The sequence below is a fragment of the Brachyistius frenatus genome, unplaced genomic scaffold (genome assembly GCF_029030835.1).
Source record: "Brachyistius frenatus isolate BFR_SWC_R1_liver_20210118 unplaced genomic scaffold, ASM2903083v1 Contig_21, whole genome shotgun sequence".
Lineage (NCBI taxonomy): Eukaryota > Metazoa > Chordata > Actinopteri > Embiotocidae > Brachyistius > Brachyistius frenatus.
In genome coordinates this window covers 1,064,851-1,092,824 of record NW_027210620.1, presented here as the reverse complement: position 1 = coordinate 1,092,824, position 27,974 = coordinate 1,064,851, and the positions used below count along the sequence as shown (strand labels likewise).

Sequence of the window (27,974 nt, the reverse complement as noted above, 5' to 3'; positions counted from 1 at the left end):
AAAAAATAACATGTTATACATTCCATACATAAATAAAGAGATAAAATGACCACAAAATGACATTAAAAGATTAAAACATGACATTAAATTGTAATACAAACAGTGAAGAGCCGCCTTTTGTTTACCTGCATATCAGTCAGTTATGCTCACAATCAAATACCTGCACCCATAAATATGTTGCACTACAGGGAGTTGACTTGCCCCCCCAGCTCTTCTCCCAGCTATATTTATCTCCACCTTCACCATAAAAGGCTGTGACTGCTGCTTGGACACTCTGGCGAGGGCCAATATTATTTTTGTTGTGTAGACTGCAGCCCTGTACGCACCTACCTGTAGGTTTGCTGGGATTTCAAGCTTTAAGTGTGGAGTTGGACCATCTTTTCCTTTAGAACTTGGAGTTTGAGGGGTTTCGTCCGGGGTAAGTGGCCACCGCAGCGGTAAGATGTGCCAGTATGAAGTTGTTGCATATGTCTAAGCATGCTGAGAAAGTGCCTGATTGCCTGATATCATGTCTTGGAAGCTGATGTTGCAGGAATTCATTTACAGGTTTCAAGATGGTTGAAAGATCATTCCCTGTAGATTTCTTTTTTCATCCAGGAACTAGAGACTAGAATAGTTTCATTACACTTAATACAGTTTATTTTTTATTTTTTTTATCCATATTCAACAGAATAGAGTTTAAAACTTTATGATGACCCCAACATGTATTATAATAACAGTCAGTCCACCTGCTCTTGAACACAAACTAACCACCGGACAGACAAACAGATAGACAGGAAGAAACTCTGGGCTGGTACGAGCAGCGGCCTGCACCATGTCTGGATCTATACCGTTCTACCAGAAGCGCCATCGCCACTACGACCGTGGCTACCGTAGCAAGGAGACGGAGTCTAAAGTGAGCCAGTACCAGTTCAGCAGCAGATACACTGCTGGCAGCGCTGCCTCTACCACCAGTAGGAGCAGGGGGTAAGGAGGGGGAAAGGGTGGGGGGGTGGATGGAGGATCATCAGTCCACCTCTTTGTTCCAGGAAAGCCCTACTACCTCCCTAACACCACCATCCACCCCCCTCCATCCTCCCATACCCCGCACACCCGATCAAGCTGATCGAGTTCACCTCCATCACCCTTGTTGGATCACGTCCCATGTCACATCTCTGGGATCATATTTCCTTGACACCAAGTAACCATCTTTTTCCCCCTCTTGAGTTTTCTTTCATTTCCATCCACCCTCACGCACCGGAGGATTACCGCTCTTTACAGTGACTGAAAGCAGCGCTGAATCCTGCATGAAGCTCTTTGCATGACGCCTGAGCGATTCTCTGAGTGGTTCTCTGAATGCTGACTTTAACTCAAGCATCTCCAAGTAACTAGACTGATTTTGGGAAGTACAATTTTTCTGTCTAGTTTTTACTAGCAAGAGCTGCTATTAGATAAACTGTAAGGAAATGCACTGTTATGTAATGGCCGAGTTATGATATATGGCACTGACTGAAATAGCATCTTGACCTGCGCATGCCATGCTGGAGTGAAAGGAAGAAGCAACAGTTTATCAGTCTTGTCCACTTGCAAACTCAACCCCCATTTCATGGATCACCTTCACGTTGATTCTTACGTCTTGGAAACTAGGTTGTTTCTCTTTTATTTACGGTAGACAAGAGGAGTTGTTGTTCATCAGTGGTCGGTTTTGTTGCTCAGATTCGTTTAGTGCATTGGTCAGTGGTTTCTACAGGAGACTTTACATGGATCAAATGTGATCAGAGGTGATTTTCTGTCAGTGTTTGTGTCTGTGTCTTAGATAATCGAGAGGAAAGTTAGTGGAAAGTACAAAAAAAAGCCATATTTGTGAAGGTAAATCGTCAAAAAGCCACAAAATAGAGCAAGGTGTGCAGCAGACAAACGAGAGTGGTGTCAAGTAGTTTAGTTTTATCATTTGATTCCCAGACTAACTGTTTATGGTTGAGTTGATGGAGTATATTGAGCTTTTCTATCCTAGAGACAACAGAACTCCCATTTACAGCGACCCTATCTATTACAGTGTCTGGCAAATCTTTAAATACACTGGCCTGGAGAGTGTGAACAGGTCAGAGAGCTTAGGTTTTACTAACACCATCTGATCTTTGCCTTTACACTCAGAGCTGGGCAGCCCACGGCTCCTGAATCTGGGCTGCCGTGAGGAGAGGAGAGGGGAGGAGGATTATGATGTGATGATGTTTTAACAGTCAGGGTAGATACCACAATGCTCTTACCGCTGTATTTTTGTGCTCATGCATGTTTCATGTCATGTGGGATAATGTGGATGACCACTGTCATTTCACAGGCTGCTGTATCATAAATCATCTTAATAGGAGATTTTAGAAGCATGAAGCTGTAAAAGTTGAGTGAATAAACACAGGCCGAGCTAAAGGGACACTGACCCAGATAGATAGGAGAAAAATCAGGGCAGCTGGTCCGTTACCTTTCTTGGCCCTGCCTCCTTATGGAGTTCTTGTTATCTCATACTGCGAATGCCCACCCCCAGCTCTCCAGAGCTGCAGATAGTGTTGCCACAAACAAACCTACAGCCGACAGAGTGCAGGCGCATCGTACATACATGCCCTTTGCTGATATTGAAAACATAACAATTGAGGTGTGTAGAGGTGAAAAGAAAATCCTATAATCAAAACTAAACCATCACCACCACTTTCCTTTTAATCTACAACTCATCAACCCCCGGCCTTGGCTTCATCCCCACACGTTTGTATCATGTTGTTAGGTGCACTGTCTGGCTGAGTGCCAGGCTGATGGTACTCTGTATGTCTCAGACTTGAACTGTCTTCACACTCTGGGCTGGAGGAGAGCAGACTAAGCCACACCATACCCAAGAGAGCCAAGCCCACTTACTTGGCTGTGGATAAAGAGAACCAAATCATCGGCTATGTAGTGCCCATCTTCAGGAGCAGGTAATAAACTCCTGGAAATCCAAGAATGCTTTGCAACATCTTGTTGTTTTAGTTTTAATGCGATGCCTTACCCCCCCCTCCCCCCCACCACATCCACCCTCGGCTCTCCTCTGCTGACTCCTAGTCAAGAGTTCGCTGCAGGATTTTCAGATACAGACGAAGCAAGAGTGAGGGACACCTCTGCCTACATGGCCCGCAGGGATATGTTCACCAGTGGTCTGGAGATGCAGAGGTCAGAGCAGATCTCCAGGAGGGAGGCCATGCGCGAGTCGGCCGAACGCATCTCTCTGAACAAAAGGGTCAGTGGAGGATTTATCACTGTAATGAGATCACACAGGACGGCCATGTTGTCTCCAACAAGAAACACAAAAAACTACGGACACATAACTCACCTTTTGTTTTCATTCGGCGGTGTTTGTTCGAGGTGTGTTTTGCAAAAAACCTGCAGACTTTTTCTGTTTGTGACATCACTATAAAACTGCTCTAAATCTGCTTCATGACATCACAGACTGGCTTTTCATATTAGTGACATCACAGTTGACCATTTGTCTCCATGACATCACAGACTGACTTCATACTTGAGCAGACACACCGACCAGTCCCTTTTGTGACATCACAAATGGGTTTTTCTCAGTTGTGACATCACAAACTGATTTTATGTATGTGTGACATCACTAAAAACAAGTGCCCTTCATGGCATTACAAGTTTGTTTTTGTACAGTCTCAGTAAACAAATGTTAGCCATGACATCACAGATTGGCTTTTTACATTAGTGACATCACAGTTGACCAATTAATGACATTGCAGACTGACTTTGACATTGAGGACTTTATACTTAGACACACTTAGACACAGCTGTAGACCTGTCCCTTTTGTGACATCACAGATGTGTTGGTCTCAGTTGTGACATCATAGACTAACTTATGTATCTGTGACATCATTGTAAAACATTCTGCTTCATGACATCGCAGTTGACTATTCCTCTCAATGACATTAAGGACTTTATACTCAGACACAGCTTTAGACCTGTCCTTTTTGTGACATCACAGATAGTCTTCTTTCTCAGTTGTGACATCACAAACTGACCTTATGTATCTGTGACATCACTGGCAAAACAATTTCTTTTTTTGCACTTCTAAAATCAAAGTACTAAACAAATTTCAGTCATGACATCACAGATTGGCATCAGATAAGTGTAACATCACAAAAGACCATTTGGCTTCAGGTATATCATATTGTACTTTGTTACTTGTGACATCACAGAAGACCATCCTATTCTAACACATCACAAAACGTCTCCTCTGTGTGTGACATCACTGTGAAAAAGAAGAAGACGCCAGTCTTTTAAATATAATATCAGGCTACAACTACATTATTTTTTTTATAGCAGTATTACTGACCGCAATTAAGTGGCAGTACTACTTAGGAATGCTAAGCGCCTGTGGCTAAGCGGTTGTTATTACTACTCCTTTCACAAGGGAGTTATTTATGTCCCCGGGTGATTATGTGAAGTGGTACCCAGCCATTCAATGAGCATCATAAAAGCCACAGTCAGCCCCTGTATGCATGTATCTGTCTCCACTCTGCCAGATAGCCCTCATGACTGCGTGACAAATTCCTCAGAAGATTGCGTTTCTTGAGACACAGGCAGGCAGTGTCCCGGTGGTGTTGTCATATTATGTGCTGAGTTACTGGATAGTGCTCAAATAGACGAGGCCTCGACACCTCTGGTCATTCACACGACGTAATGAACAGCACAGTCATGACACGTGTCATCTTGCATGTGTCAGAAAAGATGTGATTTTGCTCTATTTGTGAATGTAAAAGCTTTTGTTTTTGCTTGGAGCCTGCATTGTGAATTCTTTGTGAAATCATGAGGGGATGTTTTCTTTGGTATAACAAGTTTGTGGTTGGCAAAAGTAAAACTGTTCTGAAGTGAGTCACTCTGCTATATTTAGATCCATGAACACGAGGAGCACTTCAAGCGCATGAACGAAGACAGCCTGATGCACACCCCGGAGTTTGTGATTAAACCTCGCTCCCACACTGTGTGGGAGAAGCAGTGTGTGCGGCTGCATTGCACTGTCAGCGGTTGGCCCGACCCCCGGGTCGTCTGGTAGGTCACAGGCAAACGTCCCCGACAACATTAACCACAAGTCTGTCCTTTAAACATCCTTCTCATTTCCTTGAGACAGTTTTCATGGCTCCACGTTTTCTCCTTTGATTCTGTTTCATCCTATTTGAGCTGTCTCTGCTTCCCTTGGCCTGTCTTCTTCTATGTTCTCTTCCTTCCACTACAAGGTACAAAAACAATGTGGCCATTGACCCCGTTGCCAACCCTGGCAAGTACAACCTTGAGAGCAAATACAACGTGCACTCACTGGAGATTAACAGGTAGGTGTAGCCTCTCCTATCCACAGTACTTCAAATAAATTCATGTCAAAAAGCCACAGAAACATAATGTGCCATAGTTTACCATCAGTGACATCATCGCCATATTGAATGTGTAGATCGAGTAAAATTAGACTATTTTCATGCAGCTTGCGAAGCCTGAAGAAGGCAATTCTCCTGCTTTTCAACTTGAGTTTAACACAGCCATTGAGATTATTTACCTTGATAACAGATGTAAATGATCTGTTGAAAAGCTTTGAATTAGTGCCAGTGATGTTTCCTGCGGTGTTTCCAGAGAAATAAAATTAAGTTGACATTTTTGTTCACAACTGTCTGCCATCTTTGCCAATGATTGGCGCCAAAATATTGAAATTCGGTCAAGAAGATCCCAGGGAGGAGTTAAGATCAGACAAGAAAGTGATTGGCCGACACAGTCAATAAGCACAACCCAATATGCCGTAATGCTATCTAAAAAGATCTATAGCTATCCAATAAAAACACAGCAGCATAATATTAACATACACATAAAATATTGACAAAAAATGGGGCCCTTTAAACAAATGCAGTCTTTTAAGTACGCTTCAATTAAAACATGAACTTAAACATGATTGGTCCCATTTAGAAGTGACATGTATGTCTGTAGAGCCACGGTCTTGATGTGTGCTGTGGTGGATGTTGATACATCCCTTTTGTCCCCATCTGACTTACGGAGGCCTGCGAGCCAGATAACATCCGAAACATTTCCCCGGCTGCCACAGACGAAAACATGTCTAAAAGTTAGTCTAGATCACATCAGTCCATTTCAACTTTTTTTGTTGTTTTTCTTTCTCACGTTTTGGTACGACGTGTCTGCCGAGGTCAAAGTCACGGTTTCTGTTGCGCACTTTCATGCACGGATCCTTTCGTGTACAGAGAGCCACAACACCTGGTGCACATGACATCACCAGCGGGGTCTATTTATTGCCAGAGTATTCCTGGCCCGGAGTTATGGAACCGCTTTACAGTTGGCGTTCACATACTCGGTGTTATTTACATGGGCGAAAAGGCTGAGGTTGAGGTGGGGGAAGGGCGCCGTACGCGTGGACCCCTTAAGTGAAAGAATGTGCGTGTCCTTTTGATCAGCTGATGCTCTCCTCTTTCAGATGTGATTTCGATGACACGGCGCAGTATCGCGTCTCTGCGATGAACTCCAAGGGAGAGCTGTCTGCATTTGCCTCCGTCGTTGTCAAGAGTAGGTTTCGGCAAATCCCGACACCGTCGCTCCCCACATACTCACAGAACAAATTAAAACCCAAAGAAAAAAAAAAAGAAAAAGTGATTTTATGTTCTCCAAATCGACTGTTTAAAGTTTTGTCACTTTTAGAGGTTGTATGTGACATCTCATACGGTTCTGATATGATACTGGACGTTCAGTCCATCACTAGTGTCACACAACACTGTGTATGTGCTGTATCTATTAATAGTCACTGCTGCTGTTCTCCCCAGGGTTCAAAGGTGAAATTGATGAGTCCCTGCCAGCACCCAGACGTAAGTGTGATGTTGCTCTCTCTTGCTTCTCAAAAAATGGTCCATAATTCACTGTCTTTTTTTTTTTTTTTTTAGCTCTGTTTTACTCTCCACTACCTCTTTGATAGCGATCTGGTTCTTTATCTGCTTTTACTGTTTCTTTACCAGCTACATGCTAACTTTGTCTACTGTTTGCTGCTGTGTTTGTACCATGCAGTTGTTGTTTCACTGCTGAAAACGTCTGCCTGCTGCTGATTAAAGCAAAGTTGATGAAGTTAAACAAAAACAAATGGGCTAAAAGGGGCTAACACGCTTCTCGTAGCTACCCAGTTGTGTGATAGTGCTCTGACTGACCTGAGCGGTGAGCGGGGTGGGTGGACAGATGTTGGGTGGACAGATGTTGGGTGGAGGAAGAGTGGGTGCTTCTGCACTAACAACTCTTTTGTTTCCTCGATGCTGCGGCGGCAATGCAGGGGCCAGAACTGAAGGTAACAGGGTCCCAGCAGTGTGCTTTTGAAATCACTTTGGTGAACTTGATGTTTCCACAACGTGTCCATGCATGGCCACTCCTGTCTGCGTAGATGTTTCACAGTTAGGTTCGCAGTATTCACCTGAAAATGCAAGTTTTTAAAAAGTTAGTCTTGAAAAATAGAAATAAAATTCTGCATTTTCGACTGAAAAACACTAGTAGTATGGAACTTTGTAAGCTCGTGTCTTCATGTAATTCAGGTAAAATTACTTTTAAATATTTTCATGAATCACTAAAGTATTTTTGCAACTTCTGGCTTTTCCTTTTTTTTTTTTTTTTTTTTTTTACACAGTTTTCCTGCTGTGACTTTCTTCCTGTGCATATTTATTAAATAAGAATACAGCTTCTTGCTATAATGGTGTCTACTTAAATAAATCTTTCGAAGTAGAATATATTGGTACAAATTATTTTATGGTCATCATTTAATTCTGTAGACACTGTAAATATTTTAAATGCACACAATACATAACCTGTGGTCCTCCTTTCACCTAATTCAACAGCTGACTTTCTTGACTATTAAGAGTCAAAGCAGGATTTCACACGTCTGTTGTGCTTCACTGTTTGATGCATGACGCATTTCCACGGTTCTTTTTGCGAGCACTGTACAGAAGGTCCAGAGTCACTCTTTTGCCGTTTATTTGTGTTTTTGTCCATCATCCTTACACATCTAATACATGCTCACTTTTACACCTTCTCCTGTCTGGCTGCAAACGCTTTGATCCAGCTTATTGTTCATGTTTTCTTTCTGGGTTTTCTGTGGGTTTGATAATTGATGTGATGACGCTCTGTCCCTTTTAAAGTGCAACGTTGTGTTCTTCCACTCAGTTTGATCACAGTAGTCTTTCCACTAGTCTGAATTTGCGAGACACACTGTTACGTGTGAGCTAACAGTTTTGAGTATGAGAATACCAGCCAAATCTCTGACTCTGCTGTCTCGTGCTTTTTCTACAGATGGCCCAGTATCTGAGTACGGCGTCACCTTCAAGACTCACATTGTTGATAAGTTTGGTGTATCATTTGGAAGAGAGGGTGAGACCATGAGTCTGGGGTGTACGGTCATCATCTACCCTACGCTGCACCGCTACCAGCCAGAGGTGCAGTGGTACAGAGATGGTAGGTAGACGACCCTGAAAATTACTGCCGTGATATGGACTCACTTTAAAAAGCGTCTTTAAACCGGATGCTTTTCTAATATTCACTGGCCTTTGTTCCAGATGTCCTGCTGTCTCCTTCCAAATGGAACCACATGCACTGGAGCGGAGACCGAGCCACACTGACACTCACACACCTCAACAAAGAGGACGAGGGCCTCTACACCCTGCGCGTCACCACCAAGTCTGGATATGAAACCTACTCAGCCTACATCTTTGTCAGAGGTGGGTACACCCTTCCTGAAGGTTTGCTTCTAATGAAGAGCTGAACTAGATGGGAGATTAAACGAAATGTTTGCATCTGCAATATCCCGTGTATTGTTTCACATAGACTTACACAGCCAATCCAGAAACGTCCCACAGCCTCAACAATAGACTGTGTATAAAAGTGGATGGGACGTCTGAAGAATTAGGTCAATGAGGAAGCGCCTTGAGTTGCCTTTAAAACAACCTTCTACTCCATAGACTCTCATTCAACTTCTCTCATGAAATACAAGGTCAATAGTTTTTTTTCCCACACGTTATTATGGCGTTGTTGGCTGAAGTCGCTTCTTCTTATTAGTTTTCTAGTGGTCCATTCGAAAATAATGCTATCATTATTCAGATATTAGGCCTCTAAAAGCTGTGTTTTTGGGGGCGTGTCTGTTTGATTGACAGGCCTGTGGTGCAGTAAGGTGTCCGCTGTAGGTGGGCAGGACGTAGTGTCATCAGGTTTCTAATCGGATCAAGTCATACTCCCCACTAGCTCCGCTCCAGCTCTTCCAAATATGGTCACTTCTCGCTCCGAACCGCTTCAAACTAGCAAGAACTAAATCCGAACTCAAGGCTTCATGATGGCAGTTTATAACCAATGGGTGAAGTCACTGTTGGTTGCTGCTTAGCCCCAGCTCACCTGCTATTCTACTAAATAACCTAAATAATCCAGCTGTTTCTCTAATGCTTTGAGTCTAAACTATCTAAACTCGGGCTCATTCATGATCACGCTGACCATTCTTCACATATCTTACATCAATAGAGCCTGTTCAAAATATTTAAAGCCTTTAATTCTGTCCAATGTTACATATTTAAAATATTTCCCGCAAACATTTTCACGGCAATCCGTCAACACAAGCCGAATGCACCCTGATTCCATTAGCTTTGTTTATATTACATTTCTCATCAGATCAAGGTCAAAGCCACAACAGTGCATTCCCTGGCACTCGATGATAATACCACATCTAACAGTCATAGTGTCTGAATGAGAGTGAGTGGTTTTAATATATCTAATAGAGACACCACAGGGTGGCAACTCTCTGGCATCTGTTTGAATACCATGGAAACAGTGGTCAGTGAGGCTTATCTTAGCTGCCTTCAGGGACAATCTGACCTTTGAGGCTTCAGCTTTTACAAAGGAGCCATGCTAAGTATGAAGAAAACACTGTTGTCCTGTTACAGCTCAGGGTCGCCCAGTAAAGAAGACGCCAAGGTACCGTCTCCACTCTGCTGTCATGTTATTCTCAGAGAGCTCTGCTGAGGAATGAGTCTGGCTGTGCGAGCAAATATCTGCTTTAAGGAGAGCCGACGGACGGCCCAGTTTCTTTACAGCAATCTCTGGACGTCTTTGTGAGCCAACAAACATGATCTGTCTTTGTTGTTTAAGTAATAAAGTTACTGTATATACCTCCACATACCCAGTTAATATACATACTCTTATTTTGTGATACAACCTTTGCCTGTAGTCCAAAGTGCCCTAATTTTACCCACAGACAGCGGACCGTGTTGTGTTTCTTTAAGAGTCACCGCTTTCATCCCCTTCCAGTTCAGAGCAGGCTACTGCTAAGTCTGTCCTCCTGCCGTAGGGTTGTGTTTGACTTCAGGGCTTAGAAACCTTCCTGGCATCAAACCCTGCAGCGACACCGTTCGCCCACACACTGTAAAACAAGCATCCAGTCAAACTGATGGGTCAAAGATGAATAAAAACAAGGACAGAGATGCACAGAAAGAGTATTCACACTTAGAGTCCTGATGGTGTCGTTACTGTATCTGTTAGATGCTGATGCTGAGGTCGAAGGAGCACCTGGAGCCCCTCTGGATGTGCGCTGTCTGGACGCCAACAAGGATTATATCATTGTCACCTGGAAGCAGCCAGCAGTCGACGGTGGCAACTCCATCCTGGGCTACTTTGTGGACAGGTCGGTCGATGAGCTGCTGTCTTGTCCAATACTATTACAAACAGCTCCAGCTCAGTATCACACCAAAGCATGTCATACATCGGTCTGTCCACTAGAGGGTACTGTATCAGTGTCACGTTTTGCATCATTTCGGTGTGAAAAACACCAATGACCAGGGCAGAAGAGGTCATTTGACGGTGGTCATTTGATAAAGTACAAAAGTGGTTAGGTAAGAATTAGGAGGGGGGGTTGTGAGTTCTTCCTTACCTTGGAAAATCCTAAAGCACACATGAAATGGGGCATTTCATATTTTTCGAAAGCTATATGAGACAAATTGATACTACCACAGAAAATAAATACAATTAGAGAAACTCAAGCTTAACAATCAAAAATCAGAGGAAAGGAGACAATACAGTCTCGGTGATACTTTGACTGACAAGTGGTCTTTAAGCATTTTGAGTATGCCCAAATAAAAAATAAAAAAGTGTCAACAATTGATATATGAATATTTGTGCACAGGTGTGAGGTTGGAACCAACCACTGGATCCAGTGCAATGACACTCCCGTCAAGTTCGCCCGTTTCCCCGTCACTGGATTGGTGGAGGGCCGCTCTTATGCCTTCAGAGTGCGCGCCGTCAACAAGAGCGGCATGAGCCACCCGTCCAGAGTGTCCGAGCCGGTGGCTGCCATGGACCCAGCTGACCGCGCCCGCATTAGAGGTATCGCAGCCTGGGAATCTGACTGGACTGTATGTCTGGTTAAAGACATCCTTAGACAGTCTTATCCATATTTAAAGAGTTACATTAACCCATAAAAGATAGCAGAATAATAAAAGCAATAAATAGAGTTAGCAAAAGGGTTAGGGAAATGTATGTAATGATAGTAAATCCATATAAAAGGGGAATTTCTTTACACGTTTTTTTTTTTTAGTTTAAATGTTTAGGAATCTTTTCAAATAATTTGATTTCTGCTGTGAATGTTCAGTTTGTTTGTGTTTTTTTTTTAAGGCAACAGCAAGCACTGTTTTTTTGATTTGAGAATAGATCAATTAGAAAACAGTGAACAATAGAACAAAATATAAAACTATCAAAACTTGTAGATCATTAAAAATCCCGGCATAGATAATGTGAGGAACTTGTACATGCTGTCAGGTACTTCTGCTCCCTGGACCGGCCAAATCATTGTCACAGAGGAGGAGCCTGCAGGTAGGAAGTCACATTTCTAATGTCACGATTTGTACAAAACAGTGACATGAAGCTGACGTTTGCCCATTTTTCCGCTCAACTCTTTATCCTTCAGAGGGCATTGTTCCCGGCAGACCTGGGGAGCTGCAGGTGACTGAGGCAACCAAAAACTATGTGGTGCTGAGCTGGAAGCCGCCCGGAGAGAAAGGCCTTGAGGGCGTCATGTACTACGTGGAAAAGGTAAATTATAACTTTTCAACAACTTATTTTCATATTTTACTGAAACCATTTATAATCTACCAAAACACTTAAACTACAAACCCGTTTTTTTCTGCATCTGACCTGCCTGTGTTTCTGTGATCGATGACAGTTTGACCTTTTCCTCTCTGTTCGACAGTGTGTCTCCGGCACAGACAACTGGCAGAGGGTGAACACAGAGATCCCAGTAAAGTCTCCTCGCTTTGCTCTGTTTGATCTCTCCGAGGGGAACTCCTACCGCTTCCGCGTCCGCTGCTGCAACTCTGCCGGCGTCGGCGAGCCGTCCGACCCAACTGAGGCCACCACAGTTGGCGACAAGCTCGGTCAGAAGACACACAAAATATTGTAGATAATTCTCATCCATCACACAGTAAAGGGGGCGTCAAAGCCTGACCAACAGAAATGCTGAATTTCTTTCTCTGTTCTCAAAGTGAAATTAGGTCAGATAATACCCGGCTACAATACAAGGCTAGGTCACACTAAATATTAGTTTGATTTTGTATTAAATATGAATATAAAATGTTCTGGTCCACAGATATCCCATCTGCCCCAGGAAAAGTTGTTCCCACTAATAACACAGACACATCAGTTGTCGTGTCCTGGGAAGCTTCTTGTGATGCCAAAGAGTTGATTGGATACTACATTGAAACCAGTCTTCAGGGCAGCAGCGTGTGGGAGCCCTGCAACAACAAGCCTGTAAAGGGCACCAGGTAAAATTACTCCTCTGTCCTTTTCTTTTTTTTTTTTTACCAGTTCTGTTGGACACTATATAGCCTACATTTAATCAAATGTATTTGCAGGTTCATCTGTCACGGGCTGATGACCGGAGAGAAGTACGTGTTCAGGGTGAGGGCAATGAACGCCGCTGGGCTCAGCCAGTTCTCCCCGGAGTCAGAGCCGGTGGAGGTGAAGGCTGCTATTGGTGAGTAAAACAGATGGTCTCCTGTACATCTGAGTACAATAAGCTAATCCAGTAGTCAGAGGACTCTGAGAAATTTAGTTGATTGTTATTTCTATACAGGTTTGTATCTTAAAAGAAAACTCCCTTGAATGACATTAAAAAAAAAACACACACACAACAGCAAACCAACACAGGCAACATTTCATTTGGACATTTTTACAATATTTAAACCTGGAGTGCTTAGCTTTGGTCTCTTTACGCCTCCCCAGGCGTCACAAAGACACTCTCTAGTGGACTGGTGGGTGTATTACATGCTTTGCCATGACACTGAGCTATTTATTAAAAATAAGTATACTCATTCGGCCAACTTTTGAAAATGAGATTAGAATGAGATCTATTAGAAATCATTTTATGACAGATCTGGAAAAAAAAAGACCATTTTCTACAGATTGTTAGAAAGCCATCAGAAATACTGAACCTCAATTCAAAGTACCCTGGATCAGCAGTTGATTGAAAATAAGGAATTTCAACAAATAAACATCTCAGAGTGATGACTGAGGTTAAAGTATTGGTCCTAAAGAGAGAATTTTCTTTTAAAATATCAAAAAATATTACAAATTTAATGCAATATTTAGCATTTTCTTGGTATTGTTGTGGAATCCTATTGTTCTCTTGAAAGATGTCTTCAGCTCTTTAAATCATCAGCATCGACGCTCCCACACTTTCTCCACCACTCTGTCACCCTGTCACATTACTCTGCACTGCTGTGTGCTCCGCCTACCCACCACCGTGTCCAGCCACATCCACCCTCCCCTCCTCCGCTTCCTCCTCCCTGCGCAGCCTGAGGCGGGGTCAGGGTCAGGAGTTGTAGACTTCCTCTAATTTGGGTCAATGCGATCCAATTCAGCGGTCGTTACAAACCAGCCCAGTGTCACACACCGCCATCACAACCCCCCCCCCCATTTCCCCTCACCTATCCTGGGCACAAGACGTGTCGGCAACCCCACATGGCGCTAAAGGTACCGACACACAGACCTCTCCCACCTACCGGTACCGGTTATCCTGTCCTAACTCTGTTGGCAGCTAATCTGACAGTGGTATTGTTCTGTTCAACTGATTCTACTGTGTCATGCTGACGATAAAATCGTTATTTAAAAATACACTCAGACACATCACAGTCATTGTACATCATACAGTGCTGCCAGACCGGTCTACTTGTTGTTGGATTGGCTGGATAAAATTTACACAGATTTTTGCAGCATCTGGATGGCTTTTTTCAACAAAATATGATGCCATATTCAAACTCTAGAAGTATAATTGAGACTGACTGGACATAGGGTTCATGAAGTTGTTTTTTTTCCCCCATTTTACGATAATATCTATTTGTAGCTCTGTGATTAAACATTACATTTTTCTTTTGTTTTTCTTGATCTTCATGAAGTCCAACAGATTTTATCAGCTGATGTTTGCCGATCACAGATACAACGCCTGGTGTTGACATTTATGTTGTCAGATAAGAAAACCTTTTTTTTCTTACAAAACATAAAGCAGTAAAGATACTTGGGAGAAAAACAATTTTTTATTTGTATTTTTTTTTAAATTTTAATTATTTAATTCCCAGTGAAGTTCACTGTTTTATTGCATTGATGTCACTTTGGACCATAAAATTCTTAATTAAACTGTAAATTATCCTTCCTTCGTTACATATATTTGTCACAGGTGTTTGATAACTGCGTTTTGGTCAATATATTGAGATCTAAATTCTTTTACTCTCTAATATCAGTATTGGTTCAAGGGTCTCTATAGGTGTTGGTTTAAGTCCGATCTGGCAACCTGTACACATAATGGGGCTGGAAAATGCGGCTGAAATCACTGCTTTTGTTTAAAAAAAAATATTATTTATATCATGAAATGGCAAATGTGTGCAAAATCACACTGAGTGATCAAACTGCACACGGCAGTAACAGAAACAATGCCACTGTTGTAATTATTGTCAGATGCTCTCTCTGATCTCCTGCATGTGCTCCCTAAAATCTCTCTGCATTACGACTAACTCAGCTCTCAGCCTGTGGATGTCACTCATTCACTGGTCAGCTTTGTGCTGAGCGGCATGCTCTGTTGTCCCTTATGAAACACACTTAAAAGCCAATGTATTCATCATGTAGGCAGAAGTATTGTTAATGTCACACGTTAAAACTTCAAATAATTTCATGAGCTGTTATTCTGCTACTTCCACTACTAGTAAAGTTTATTAACAGTACATATCACATTTAATGAAAGTATGGCTCAAAGTTTTTTAATGACAAGAAAAAACAAACCATAGAACAAATAAAATAAATTACAACACAGCATTACTTCATATGAATTAGATCACTGTGTGCTGTAGTCTTCAGCCTCAGTTACTTCATCTTTGGAGATGAAATCTAAGAGGTGATGGAATCCGTTGGCATCGTTACTAAAGACCAGAGTTTTTTCATAAAGGGTCGGCGCAAAGCCACACACCCACACTGCTCTACTTTACACGCCTGCATGCTCTCGTAATCCCTAATGAAGCCTCCTCACGTGGATGTCACTCGTTGGTCATGTCTTCATTTTCACTCCCAGTCAGATGAAGACATTGTTCCGTATTTGATGATGTGATGAATATTGCTTCTCGTATGTTTATGCTTGTTTCTTCGAATGTCGTGGGATGGAGATGTGAGCTGTGAACGGATCTTTTTGCCTGTTTTAAAAAAAGCTTCTTCTGCTCTTCTCTGCTAACACCCGTAGGGGGCGGCATCCTACACGGTGTGTTGCCGAAGATGGGGCCGGGGGGTAACGTGGGCCGACTAACCGAGCACAGTCCTCGCTGGACGGGCACGCATGACACTGTCCGGTACCCCCCTGACACTAAGCAAAAGTGCAATAAAGCTCAGGTTGATGCTGAAGCCAGGGAGGGGGACGGGGCCGCTGACTCAGGCCTCGCACAGCCCGACCCCATGGAGAGTAAAAACAAGGGGGGCAAGAGAGGCAATGCGTCCCGGGCCCCTGACCTGGCAAAAGAACTGCTCTCAGAGTTTGTGTCAGGCTCAGTTTCTGACCCACTTACTGACAAAATCACAGCTGCGCACTTAGACCGAGTCACTGCTGAGGTTCAGGATCCGGCTGTGGACAGAGCCGGTGAGCCTGAGGCCCAGCAGCCACGTAAGTTCTCTGTAGACGCTTCTGCTAATCGGGAGAGAGCGAGGCCCAGCAGAGAGTCGGCAGGTGAGCACCGGTCACAGATGGAAAGCGTTCGGTCGAAACCACAAAGTAAAACACAAGTTCCTCCCACGAAAATACGTAGTGATGAGTGGGGATGTCACGTCCGTTCTGTAATATCAACAGGTATTTGACATACAGTGATTAATAATCAGTAGGTGAACTGCTCCGCTGATGTTCTTCTTTTTAAGGTAAGTCACTGTAAAACACCACCTGACCTAGTTTTTAACCCAACACAGTCTCGCTTCCTGCCCACCGCCCTCCCACCACCTGCTGACTCGGTGGCCTGGTGTCAGTGACCTCAGGACCGGCCGCCACTCTGAGCACTTTTAACGCACAAACACGCAGATGCGTTTCACAGCAGGGGCCAGTAACTCGCACCTTGCACTTGAAAAGTGGGTCAAACCAAACCAACGCAAGAGCAGGACACTTGTGACCTGAGACCTTTTTGGGAGCGCACTGTGGACGTCCACCTCTCGGACACTTTGACCAACTCCTCGCCCCTAATCGGGGGAGGGTGTCAAGTTCACGTGAATATTTGTGTGACAGGAAAATTTATTACCACCATGTTACATCATCCTGCTTTTGTAGAGACCTCTTGCTCACAGTCACGTCTTCAACCTATAGTCCCTAAAATCACTGTGTTCTTTACAAATACATTGTAATATTGAACTGTCTTATACTTTCTAATTAAGTGTATTTTCAACTATGCTTATCTGTTGTCTTGTCAAGCGTTATAGCTGTAAGAAGATTGATGCCACTCTCTTGTCTGTCTTCTATGAATATGAAACTACAGCCAGGAAATAGCTCAGTTTAGTTTATCTTAAAACCAGTGGTTATTTAATTTAAAACAAAACCCATGGTAAAAAGGGGGGGGGGGAATAATCATTTGTGGTTTAGCAAGACAGTGAATTCTTGCCCGCTGGCCTGTCATGGTTTTCAAACCTTTTTCATAATTAGTGGGCTTTTTAAGATGGAGACAAGCTAGCCGTTATGTCCTGTTTCTATCTTTATGTGGCTTCATATACAGCGTGTAGACATCGGGAACGGTAATGTTTCCCAAAACAAAAACAACATTCAACCTCTGATACAGAAGTGTAATGATGAACATTACAGTTGTGAATGTGAATTTGACAATAGTTGATTACAGCAGGTATTCACCTACAATTGGTTTTAAAGGTGCAATATGTTAGATTTAAATATCGCCTTGTAATACCACTCTGTACCTTAAAAGGCGACAGTGAGTCACTGTGATATCCAGTCTGCAGTCAGTTCAGCTCCCACACTTTTAGCAATTGAGTTAAATGTTGCGTATTCTCACCCTGCTGCTAGTTAGTGGTTGGCTTTTTTTTTTTTATATATATATATCCGATGATTATAACATTATGTATATTTATAGTTGTTAATTGACTTTAAAAACAAAGATTATTACTTAAGCCCATAGTTTATGTTCTTGTATCTTGCTTATCTCTGTTTTTTAGAAGACCACAGCAACAAGAATACAGCAACAGCAAAATCATAAATCTATCAAATATTTTTGGTACAGTTTGTGTTGTTATTAGTTTTACTAAACATCTGTTTTGAATTGGTTTGTTATAAAATTGTCATCGTTTGGTAGACGGTCAACCTACAGCTTTCTAACAGGCCTGAACCGAGTATCAAACAGCTGAAATAACATCTTAGCAGTCAGTAAAGTTATACAATTTGCTAACTTTATAAGCTATCGCTGCATTTCCAATGTTGGCATTAACAGCTGTTTACTTGCCAGTCTAAAAGAAACGACACGAGTTTAGCGTCAAACTTCATTCTTTGACTCGCACGCAGCTGGCGGAAAGCAACTCCAGCGGTCCTCCAAGTCCTCCGACTCCAATCGCTCTCGTTTTGCTTCAAGTTTGCCAAGAGTTTCAGCCATTGTTGTGTTTACAGTTTAATTCAACGACAGGAGACAATTTGTTCTTCCTCCAAAGTTGGATTGAGGGCAGGCTGGACACGGCCGTAACTCACTATCGCCTGCTGAGGCGCGCGTCGGTTTTGTGGGGCTAGCTGGGTAGCATGAAGCTCGACAATATTTCCGAAGTTACAAGATTAAAAATCAATTAGAGCCGCTGTGCAGCAGTAAAAAGAATTATAAGTATCACTTGATTGCAGTGCTTCAGTTTCCCATTACATCAGCTTCCCTGCTGAGGCCGTGTGGTTTTAATTTAAATCTTCTGTCTCAGCCTCTCCTGCTCCACCCTATGGCATCACTGTCCTGGAGTGTGTGCACGACTCCATGGTGCTGGCCTGGAAGCAACCGACTTTCATCGGCGGTGCTGACATCACCGGCTACTTTGTGGATTACCGTGAGGTCATCGATGGCGTGCCGGGGAAGTGGCATGAGGCCAACATCAAGGCTGTCAGCGAGAGGGCCTACAGGGTGAGTTTAGAAGAAACACTTCTAAATCCAAGTCTAAAGTTCAGCTTCATGACCAAGGTGTCGTCTCCACGTGTCCTTGTGTCCACAGGTGTCTGACCTGCTGGAGAACAAGAAGTACCAGTTCCAGGTGAGAGCAGCCAACATGGCGGGTGTCGGCATCCCGTCGCGGCCCAGTGACACCTTCCTGTGTGAGGAATGGACCATCGCAGTACCAGGTGGGTTGGACCACATCTTTCACCTACTGGGCTGTTTTCATGAACATAAAATCCTTTTAACAAAATAAAATTAAAATAAAAATAATGATCCATTTTACTCTACTTTCTTGTTCTTTTTTCTAACAAGCATTCCATTGATTTTGCACCTAAATCCATCTGAAATCATGAATTAACATGAAGCAACTATTTTATTTAATGTTTAATTGTCATTTTTTTTTTATTGTAAAAACGGCAAATATTCCTTGGTTCGGACAGGACCTCCTCACGATCTGCAGATCAGAGAGGTGCGAAGCGACTCTCTGGTGTTGCTGTGGAAACCGCCCGTGTACCAGGGCCGCGATCCGGTCAACGGGTTCTACATCGACATCAAGGAAGCGAACGCACCGGTGGAGGCGTGGAGAGGAGTCAACACCAAGGCCACGGAGAAGACGTTCATCAAGGTGAACAACACGTGGAGTCCATCTCTCGGAGAGATCCATGCTCACGTGTGGCTGGAGTTTCATCAGGTGTTCTTCTTTCACGTTGCAGATTAAAAATGTTCAAGAGGGAGAGACGTTCGTGTTCCGTGTGCGCGCTCAGAACAAAGCCGGCGTCGGAAAAACCTCCGAGGAGACAGAACCAGTCCTTGCTCTGACCAAACCAGGTAGGATGAGCCGATGATGATGATGCTTTTATTACATCGAGGCGGGACGATTGCAATGACCTCCAGTTTGGTCTTGCAAAACAGAGAGAACATATTTCATCTATTTTAAAGTTATTACACTGTTTTTTTTAAGATTCTTTTGCTGTTTTTTTAAATCATGGCACTGCCTGGCAGCAGCTTCGCTCTCAGAGTTGCTTTGAAGTTATGTGACCAACAGATCGCTGAGATCCTCTGCTGGCCTCCTGGCTAGGCCTCGAATCTCCACAAAAACATATGGGAAATCCGCTTTTTGCTGCAGTGGCTGTTTTATTATTATTTTTTGGCTTTTATTGTGTTTCAATCTTTGTTTTAAAGTTTTTCTCATTATTTTTTATTTTATTCTTACGTTTAATTTTTTATCTTGCTCTGTGAAGCACTTTGGTTTGCATTGTTGTACGAAAGGTGATGCATTTTATTTCAAACTGTAACCAGTAATTTTAATTTTTCCTCTGGTTTTCAGGCACCAAAGAGATAGTCGTGGACGTCAATGACGATGGCGTCATCTCTCTGAACTTTGAATGCTGTGATTTGACCCCCGACTCTAAATTTGTGTGGTCCAAGAATTATGAGGAAATCGCAGACGACTCCCGCGTGGATACAGAGACCAAGGGAAAGATGTGAGATGACAGATTTTTGTAAAGTTGAGACTATTTGAGCGCTAACGGCGTCTTTCTTATCACTTTGATACTGTGTCTCCTCTGCAGGTCCAAAGCTGTCTTCAAGTCTCCCGGGGAGGAGGACGTCGGCATTTACTCATGTTTCGTCACTCACACTGACGGTGCTTCATCCAGCTACACTCTCTCCGAGGAGGGTAAGTCCATAGTAAACAGTTTTCTAATAACATGACATCAGGTTTTACTTCATCATCTCTACTTATGAATCTCTTGTACTTTGTCAGAGTTGAAGAGGCTGCTGCAGATCAGTCATGACCACAAGTTCCCCAGTGAGTGCTTCACACCTCGTCTCTGCTGTCACACGCTGGACTTTTTCTTTGAGTTGGCACTCACTGTTTCTTCACCTTCCTCTTCACCCCAGTTATTCCTCTGAAGTCAGACTTGGCCGTGGAGATGCTGGAGAAAGGCAGAGTTCGATTTTGGCTGCAGGCGGAGAAGATATCTGCCAACGGCAAAGTGGATTACGTTTTCAATAATAATGTTGTCTCTCAGGGGGAGGTCAGTGAAAATCTGAATTAAAACTCTTCTGTTTTATTTCTTTTTTTTGTGCTCTAGTAGTGTTTTTAACTGAAAAAACTGTTCATGTTCAGACAGTGTTCTCCTTCGTGTCCTTGTTGTGCAGAAATACAAGATGAACTTTGACAAGAACACCGGTGTGATTGAGATGACCATGGAGTCTCTGACCCCGGCAGACGAGGGCACCTACACCTTCCAGATGCAGGATGGGAAAGCTACCAATCAATCCAGCTTGGTGCTGATTGGAGACGGTATGTTTAGTCAAAGTAAAAAAAAAAATAGAAAATTATAAATAGAGAAAATGTAGTAAATCATTTGACAATTTAGTTTAAAAAAATAGTTTTCTATAATATTAAACACTTGTGATTAATGCACAATGAAAGTTTAAATTTGTAAAATTATCCCGAATTATTATTTACCGTAGTGGAAGAAGTATTCAGGTCCTTTACTTAAATTATAGCACGAACATCGCACTTTGAAAATACTCTACAAGTGAAGGTCCTGCACTTAAAGTGACCCACAGACTGATATTAATGTGGAATAAGAGGGTACTAATTATCAAAGTGGTGCAAAGTATCAGCTGTTGGCAGATTATGTCAGCCCTCCAACACATACAGCATTAGGCAGCCATGCAGAACCTGTAATTTCTCACCAGTAGGAGGCAGTGAAAACATTTAAGAAATTACGATGCAAACGAGCAGCTCAAACTAAATTCACTGTCATATAATTTAATAGCAACCAAAGAGGTGTCATCAGATTATATAGATGTCATGGTTAGATTATTAGGACAGATTAAATGTTATTTTGACCCATAAAATCTCTTTTAATTTGCAGTGTTCAAGCAGCTGCAGAAGGAATCAGAGTTCCAGAGAAAAGAATGGTTCAGAAAGCAAGGTATGGTACTCCTAAAAAATATTATTTTCCCGATTAATTTGTCTTTTTCGTGAGCAAACAATTGTTTGATATGTCTGTAACACAACAAGGGGGGAAAAAATGGTGAATTACTCCCACAGAAGAAGCAGTAAATCTGCAGCTATTTGGCATTTATTCTTAAAGAAATGACACAGATGATTTACTGAATATCAAAATAGTCTATGTTTGCATCGTGTCTTTTGATTCCTGTGGTTGAACCTGCCATGTTTGTTCCAGGCCCTCACTTTATCGAGTACTTGGGTTACGAGGTGACACCAGAGTGCTGCGTTGTGCTCAAGTGCAAGGTGAGCTTGAGCTAGATAGAGTTTTCCAGCTGTGCTCTTGTTTTCTTTTATTTATTTATTTATTTATTTTTTGGAGCGTCTTGACTCTCAAACCATCCGTCTTCCTCTGCCGCCTTCCAGGTCGGCAACATGAAGAAGGAGACTTCCGCGTTGTGGTACAAAGACGGGCACGAGATCAAAGCAGACGAACACCTCGGCTTCACAGAGGGAGTGCTGAAACTGGAAATTGCTCAGGTGAGAGTATGGGAATAGAAACCTGAGTGAAGTGTGAATTCATGTTTATATACGTGTTTATTTCTGTACTGTGTAATTGTCACTGTATTCATTCGCATATATGATTGTTTATATTCCAAAAATATATGGATCCTTCACATTTTACGGGCCTCTTTCAGCTCAGTGTCGAGTAAGCTGGAATAAAGAAAGCATCAAAAGCGGGTTATTCAAACATTTACAACTCTTCAAACAACCACCATCAACATTCTTTCAAATCATTTGAATATGTCATATCATATCATAAAAATCCATGAAATTCATTCACACTAAATTTGAGACGCCATCATCACTTTTCTTTCTGTCGTCTTTTCTGTTTTAATCTGCTCCTTTCTCTCAAATTTAACCCCCTCTGTGTGTCATCCATCCACATCCCATCGTATCGTCTGTACACGTATGTCCCAGTACGATGGCATGCCTTCATGCTTCCGCCAATGCAACATATAAACATGATGTCACATTTGTCCCATTGCAGCGCGACTCCCCCGCAGACACAGTTGACGTCCCGAGAAGACTAAAAGTTGGAATCACTTTTCTGTTTTCATCGTGGGCCAAAGCCCGCTCCTGGTTTTGCCTGAGAATGCTTTTCATAAATTGATTTGTTAGTTTGTTAGTTTGTTTGTTTGTTAATGTGTGTGGGCTTTTTTGCTTTTATGTCATATATACGTGTTTTCTGCAGCACCCCTAGCAGAAGAGAAAAGCTTGCCTTTTCTGATGAATACAAATAATATGAGTTTTCAAAATGTTGGTGACCTTTGGTTGACTTTCACTTCGCTGCTCTCGCTGACAGATTTCCAAGAAGGACTCTGGTGTGTATGAGGTCGTTCTGAAGGACGACAGAGGAAAGGACACGTCCACACTGAATCTGACAGATCAAGGTAACCTCTCGGGGTCACTCATTAATAAATGAATTAAGAAATATAGCTAATAAATCACTTGGGATGATCAAATGTTGTTCTCTTCAAGGTTTCAAAGACTTGATGAATGAGGTTTTCAGTTTTATCGGTAAGATGAGATATTTAGTCCATAGATTCACTCAAAATGATTAATTTTAAACCCAATATAAGTATCTAAATGTTCTTTATTTTTGCAGCCAATTCCTCCACTCCGCTAAAGATCACAAGCACAGATGAGGGCATCCGACTCTACACCTTTGTCAACTACTATAACGATTTACTCCAAGTCACATGGCACTACAAGTGGGTTCTTGGTTTACATATTTATGTTTTTTGAACAAGCATGTGCACATGTATGTGGAAATAAATTAGTTACAGCTCCCCTCACTTCTGTAATTAAGCAGATTTCTTTTAAAATATTGATCCAAAGTTGTCAGAAACAGGCAAATTGACTTCCTAAATATAGTTTCGTTCTTAGCTACGAGTGTATTAAGTAGCTTCAGTATTTACTCGCATTAATGAATTTTCTTGGTATGATTTTTCTGTATGGTCTCTATGACAGGGATTCAGCGATCGCCTTCTCCGACCGTATAAAGAGCGGCGTGGTCGGAGAGCAGCTGTGGCTGCAGATCACGGAGCCCACGGAGAAGGACACGGGCAAATATGCCATCGAGTTCAACGACGGAAAAGGTGGCCTCAGGAGGACCGTTGAGCTCTCTGGTCAAGGTGAGATATACTTCGGATGTATAGTTTTACATTTAACGTTTTAGAGTGTCAGTGCAATCAGGCAGGTTCCAACAAGTGCAATTCACCTGCAGATCAGAGATTTTGGATTATTTTATTTTTTTTCATCATTTAGATTTCCTCCTTGTGGTGTTTTGCATTTATTGCATGCTGCACAAAAAAATATAACTGAGTTTCTTTGGAGGTAGTAAACCAACATGTTTTGGTTTTGCAGCATTTGATGACGCTTTTGCAGAATTCCAGAGACTCAAGTAAGTTACCAACCTCTCATCACTGTTAGCTTTATGAAGCCACAGTCTGAGCATGCATGATGTTTGACACATGACGTCAGCATGTGTTTCTGTTACAGTTATACTGATTGCAAGAAAATATATGAAAACATAAGAATGCAAATTAAGCCTTAATTTGTGATTCTCAGCACCTTTGATCTAATTTGTTCTCCCTCTTTTCCTTTTTGTTACTTCCTCAGAGCTGCTGCAACTGCAGAGAGAAGTAAGCTACTTTCAAATTTGCATTTACCAGTTTTAAAGCGTCATGATGTTGATTGCACTGATTATGATATGATGGTTCACCGGAGTTTCAAATGCCGCAGCTACAGTTTCATACTAGTTTTTCCCTGTATGACATGTTCACATTTTCCCAGCATGTGATGAATTGGATTTTATGGAACATGAGTATTCACGACTTAAATTATTGAAATTCACATTGTTTCTTTTAGATCGTGCTCGAGTAGCAGGAGGCCTGCCTGATGTGGTCACTATACAAGAGGGCAAAGTGAGTTTTAGCTGAAATTGTGCGGCCTGCGCAACGATCCATGTCCTGTTGTCCTGAAGAAAGACACTGGGCCTATATCTGCTCTAAGTGTGATTCAAATGTTAAATATTAATGTTGTGTGTTATACTCAACTCAGGCCCTCAATCTCACCTGCAACATTTCGGGCAATCCGCTGCCGGAGATCACCTGGCTGAAGAACGACAGGGAGATCACGTCCGACGAGCACTGCATCCTCAAGTTTGAGTCGGGCAGGTTTGCCAGCTTCACCATCACCGGCGTGAACACGTCAGACTCCGGCAAGTACAGCATCCTGGTGAAGAACAAGTACGGAACGGAGAGCGCGGACTTCACCGTAAGTGTCTTCATCCCCGAAGAGGCGGGCGGCAAGAAAAAATAAAAGCGGTCCAAATCTTGTCGTAAATATGTACAAATGACAAAAACAGCTGAGAGGAGAAAGAGGGCGTGAGGATGTGTGAGATGTTTTGTGTAGAATATAAAAGAAACTCTTGAGGTGCTGAATCTGAACATGAGACGTCCAACAGCTCAGAAAGAAATCCAGAGCACGGTTAAGAGATGTAACAACATAATTGATATGTTCACATTTGGTCCAATAATTAAAAATCTCACTGGACACCACGGAGTTATTTGTCACATTGTACCAACTCAAAATATTACCGGTGCTGTTTTTGTTTGTGTAACACTGTGGCATGCAGAGAGGCGAAAATTGGCTTTAGAGGAAGGAATCAAATATCACTAAACAAAAGAAATCCAAAGGTAACAGTTGAAGTGTTTTGTCGAAAGGATGCAATGTTGAGTCACTGAGAAAAAGTCATGAAATCAGCGTGAAACGTCCATGAAAAACATGAATGTTTTCACATTTGCTACAAATATTGTGGACTTCACTGCAAACCAAGCAAACAGAACAGACTGATCAATTTTAGTTGTACTGTAACTTTTAGCTGGTCATTAAATTATTTTAAATCTCTCATTATAAAATTATAATATATAACAAAATTCACAGTCACTATATCGGCAGTTTGCTTGACCGGGTTTTCATCGATCACAACTCACTTGCACTGCATTGCAATCTGTCGCTATATGTATTGGCACGGATGAATCAAAACGTGGTAATGAATTGTAATTTGTGTGCACACAATAGCATTATGTGCTGAATGTAGTAAAACCATAGACTGTATATAAAAGTGGACGTGGCTTCAAGGTCTGAAAAGGTGTGGAAGTGCCTTAAACTGCAATACCGCCAAGCGCCACTAGGGGTTTCCACAAGTGATTTTGGTTTTGCTAGTTAAAGTTATTCCGTCTTAAGTAAACAACATTTGTAGCAAGTGGGTTCAAACATGATCCATATCATCCGACTTTACATTTATGTTTGTTCCATTGTATTCACATTCACTTTAAATGTTATCATGACATCACTTTGTCTACGTGTGTAGTGAATAGTGTCTACTCATTAAGTTATTCACCACTGTTATGGCGTCCCCTCCACAGTCCATGATTAACGTCTGCGATGTCTCCTTTATTTGTGATGTTGATGCCACTGCAAAAAAGACTGAGTTCACTGTTAATACCAACAGTAGAGATTATTGCTTCACTTCCTGTCCCCCTGTTTCTTGAAGAAAGACTAATAAAAACAAAATAGCATGTACTCCCCCACTTCCTCCTCCTTTTCCTTTATGAGTTGTCTCACGTTGATTGAAACCCTTCACCTTTCACCATTCACTCTTTCGTTTCAGTCGACTCTTCCCTTTTTCACTCCCAGTCACAGTTTCTGTTGCGTTGGACAGCCTGAAGATCAACAACCACCTCCAGCATGGAGACAACTCCCCCTCTACTGTAATCCAACCCTTCAGATAGTTGTTGTTACTGAAGGTGTGCTTGACTGATGATGCTCCGAAAAACACAGAAGTAGCGTGACATTCACCTCAAGATGAGCACGAACAGAGCAACAAAATCAAGCGCACCTGAATGTAGCTGACAAAAAAACTAATGTTGTTTGGTCACCATCCAATAGTACTATCATACAGTAGAAGTGTCGATGAGACAAAGCTTAGTTTTTTTCCAGTAATACTACACAACCCCTTATTAACTTCTCATGCAATCGTATTGTATTAAGAGGGTGATAATACTTAAAGTTCCCCCGCCTCAACTCAAAATTATGTTTTTTCTTGTTCCAACGGTTGAATATTTGAGCTTCACTGTGCCGAGTGATGAATGTGAACATTTTAAAACTGTTTTCACATTTATCTATTTTAAAATCTGATTTTAAGAGGCAGGACAACGAGCATGATTTGTGACATCACAAGTAGTTTTGGAAGCTGATCCCGGTTCAGTTCAGTTTACACAAGTGTGACGTGGAGACTTAAAGCCTCCAGTCCACAAACACTGAGAGTGGACTTTATATTAGATATATTTCCATGTAATTTTTTTTTTTACAAATTTACAAATTCTGGAATCTTTAATGAAGAAGTAGAAGTTGATGTAATATTAGAAAATTTAACAATCATCATTCCAAACAGAGTATTTTCACATATGTCTTAACACATGTCTTGAAAGACGCTTTGATATTCAGAAATACCTGATTGCACATGAAGACCGAATCTCTATTGACGGTTATGAAGTGGAAATTATGGATTAGTGAACCAAGAATGTTTTTATCATTGTTTTGTTTCACCGCTCAGTAAAAAAGGTTTATGAAGAAGCAAAGTACTCGGCCATAGAGACAGATATTTTTCTCAGAAGCTGGTGAAGAGCTAAACAGAGAATATGGCATTATAAATTGTAATGTTGCTTCATATCAGCTGGATGTGTTGATGGGCAACGGTTTGCAAACACATTTTATTGACTTATCATATGTCAGTGTTTGGTTTATAATCACTTCATGCGGGTTTAAATTCAATTTATTTTTTTTTTTTTTTAAACGTTGAAATAATCGGTCTCTTGTGAGACCACAATGTTATGCCACATGGCTCAGTAATATGAGCAAAATATGTGCACGTCACCTCTTTATGTCCCTATTAACAATAAGACCAGGATGTGGGTTTAACGAAGCAGAGTTACTGTATATCTGACAAGAAACTGGTAAACAGAGTGGAAGAAATAATATCAGATTTTCACATCTCGTTATAATTTGATTGATTATAATTTAAAGTCTCGTGTATTAGTGAGTCTTTTGAAAAAAAACTTTTCTTCCTTCTTCATGATTGCAAATGGCACGCAGGTTTATTTCAAATGAAAAGCACCCTTCTGTTCCGCAAAAGAAATCAAGAGATAGTTAAAAATATGACTTATATATTGAAAGTTGTT

The 27,974-nt window shown here is 41.9% G+C and overlaps 1 protein-coding gene across 5 annotated transcripts; it reads left to right on the top strand.

Annotated features, from left to right (window-relative positions):
• Positions 1-282: 282 nt before the first annotated feature.
• Positions 283-26,316, top strand: myom1b (myomesin 1b). Of its 5 annotated transcripts, none has more exons than XM_069696329.1 (37): positions 283-418; positions 2,802-2,939; positions 3,064-3,238; positions 4,898-5,055; positions 5,241-5,333; positions 6,473-6,561; positions 6,816-6,857; positions 8,317-8,478; positions 8,580-8,741; positions 10,546-10,687; positions 11,186-11,385; positions 11,818-11,871; positions 11,966-12,090; positions 12,248-12,431; positions 12,644-12,818; positions 12,909-13,030; positions 18,469-18,665; positions 18,754-18,880; positions 19,136-19,320; positions 19,409-19,523; positions 20,023-20,179; positions 20,267-20,373; positions 20,461-20,505; positions 20,598-20,734; positions 20,859-21,003; positions 21,587-21,646; positions 21,902-21,969; positions 22,090-22,203; positions 22,715-22,759; positions 23,030-23,117; positions 23,206-23,244; positions 23,333-23,438; positions 23,698-23,861; positions 24,094-24,130; positions 24,349-24,371; positions 24,598-24,653; positions 24,790-26,316. In XM_069696329.1, the coding sequence occupies exons 3-37, from the start codon at positions 3,128-3,130 to the stop codon at positions 25,048-25,050; spliced, it is 4,095 nt and encodes a 1,364-aa protein (XP_069552430.1). In that variant the 5' UTR covers positions 283-418; positions 2,802-2,939; positions 3,064-3,127; the 3' UTR covers positions 25,051-26,316. The 5 variants fall into 5 exon arrangements, with proteins under 5 accessions (XP_069552430.1, XP_069552431.1, XP_069552427.1 ...); XM_069696326.1 differs by lacking the exon at positions 283-418 and adding an exon at positions 433-966; XM_069696327.1 differs by lacking the exon at positions 283-418 and adding an exon at positions 1,011-1,259.
• Positions 26,317-27,974: the final 1,658 nt, after the last annotated feature.

Coding starts and splice junctions, on each gene's coding strand:
- myom1b (XM_069696326.1), top strand. CDS start 815: ATGTCTGGATCTATACCGTTCTACCAGAAGCGCCATCGCCACTACGAC. Junction 11,386..11,817: donor TGACCGCGCCCGCATTAGAG/GTATCGCAGCCT, acceptor ACATGCTGTCAG/GTACTTCTGCTCCCTGGACC. Junction 18,881..19,135: donor ATGGACCATCGCAGTACCAG/GTGGGTTGGACC, acceptor TGGTTCGGACAG/GACCTCCTCACGATCTGCAG.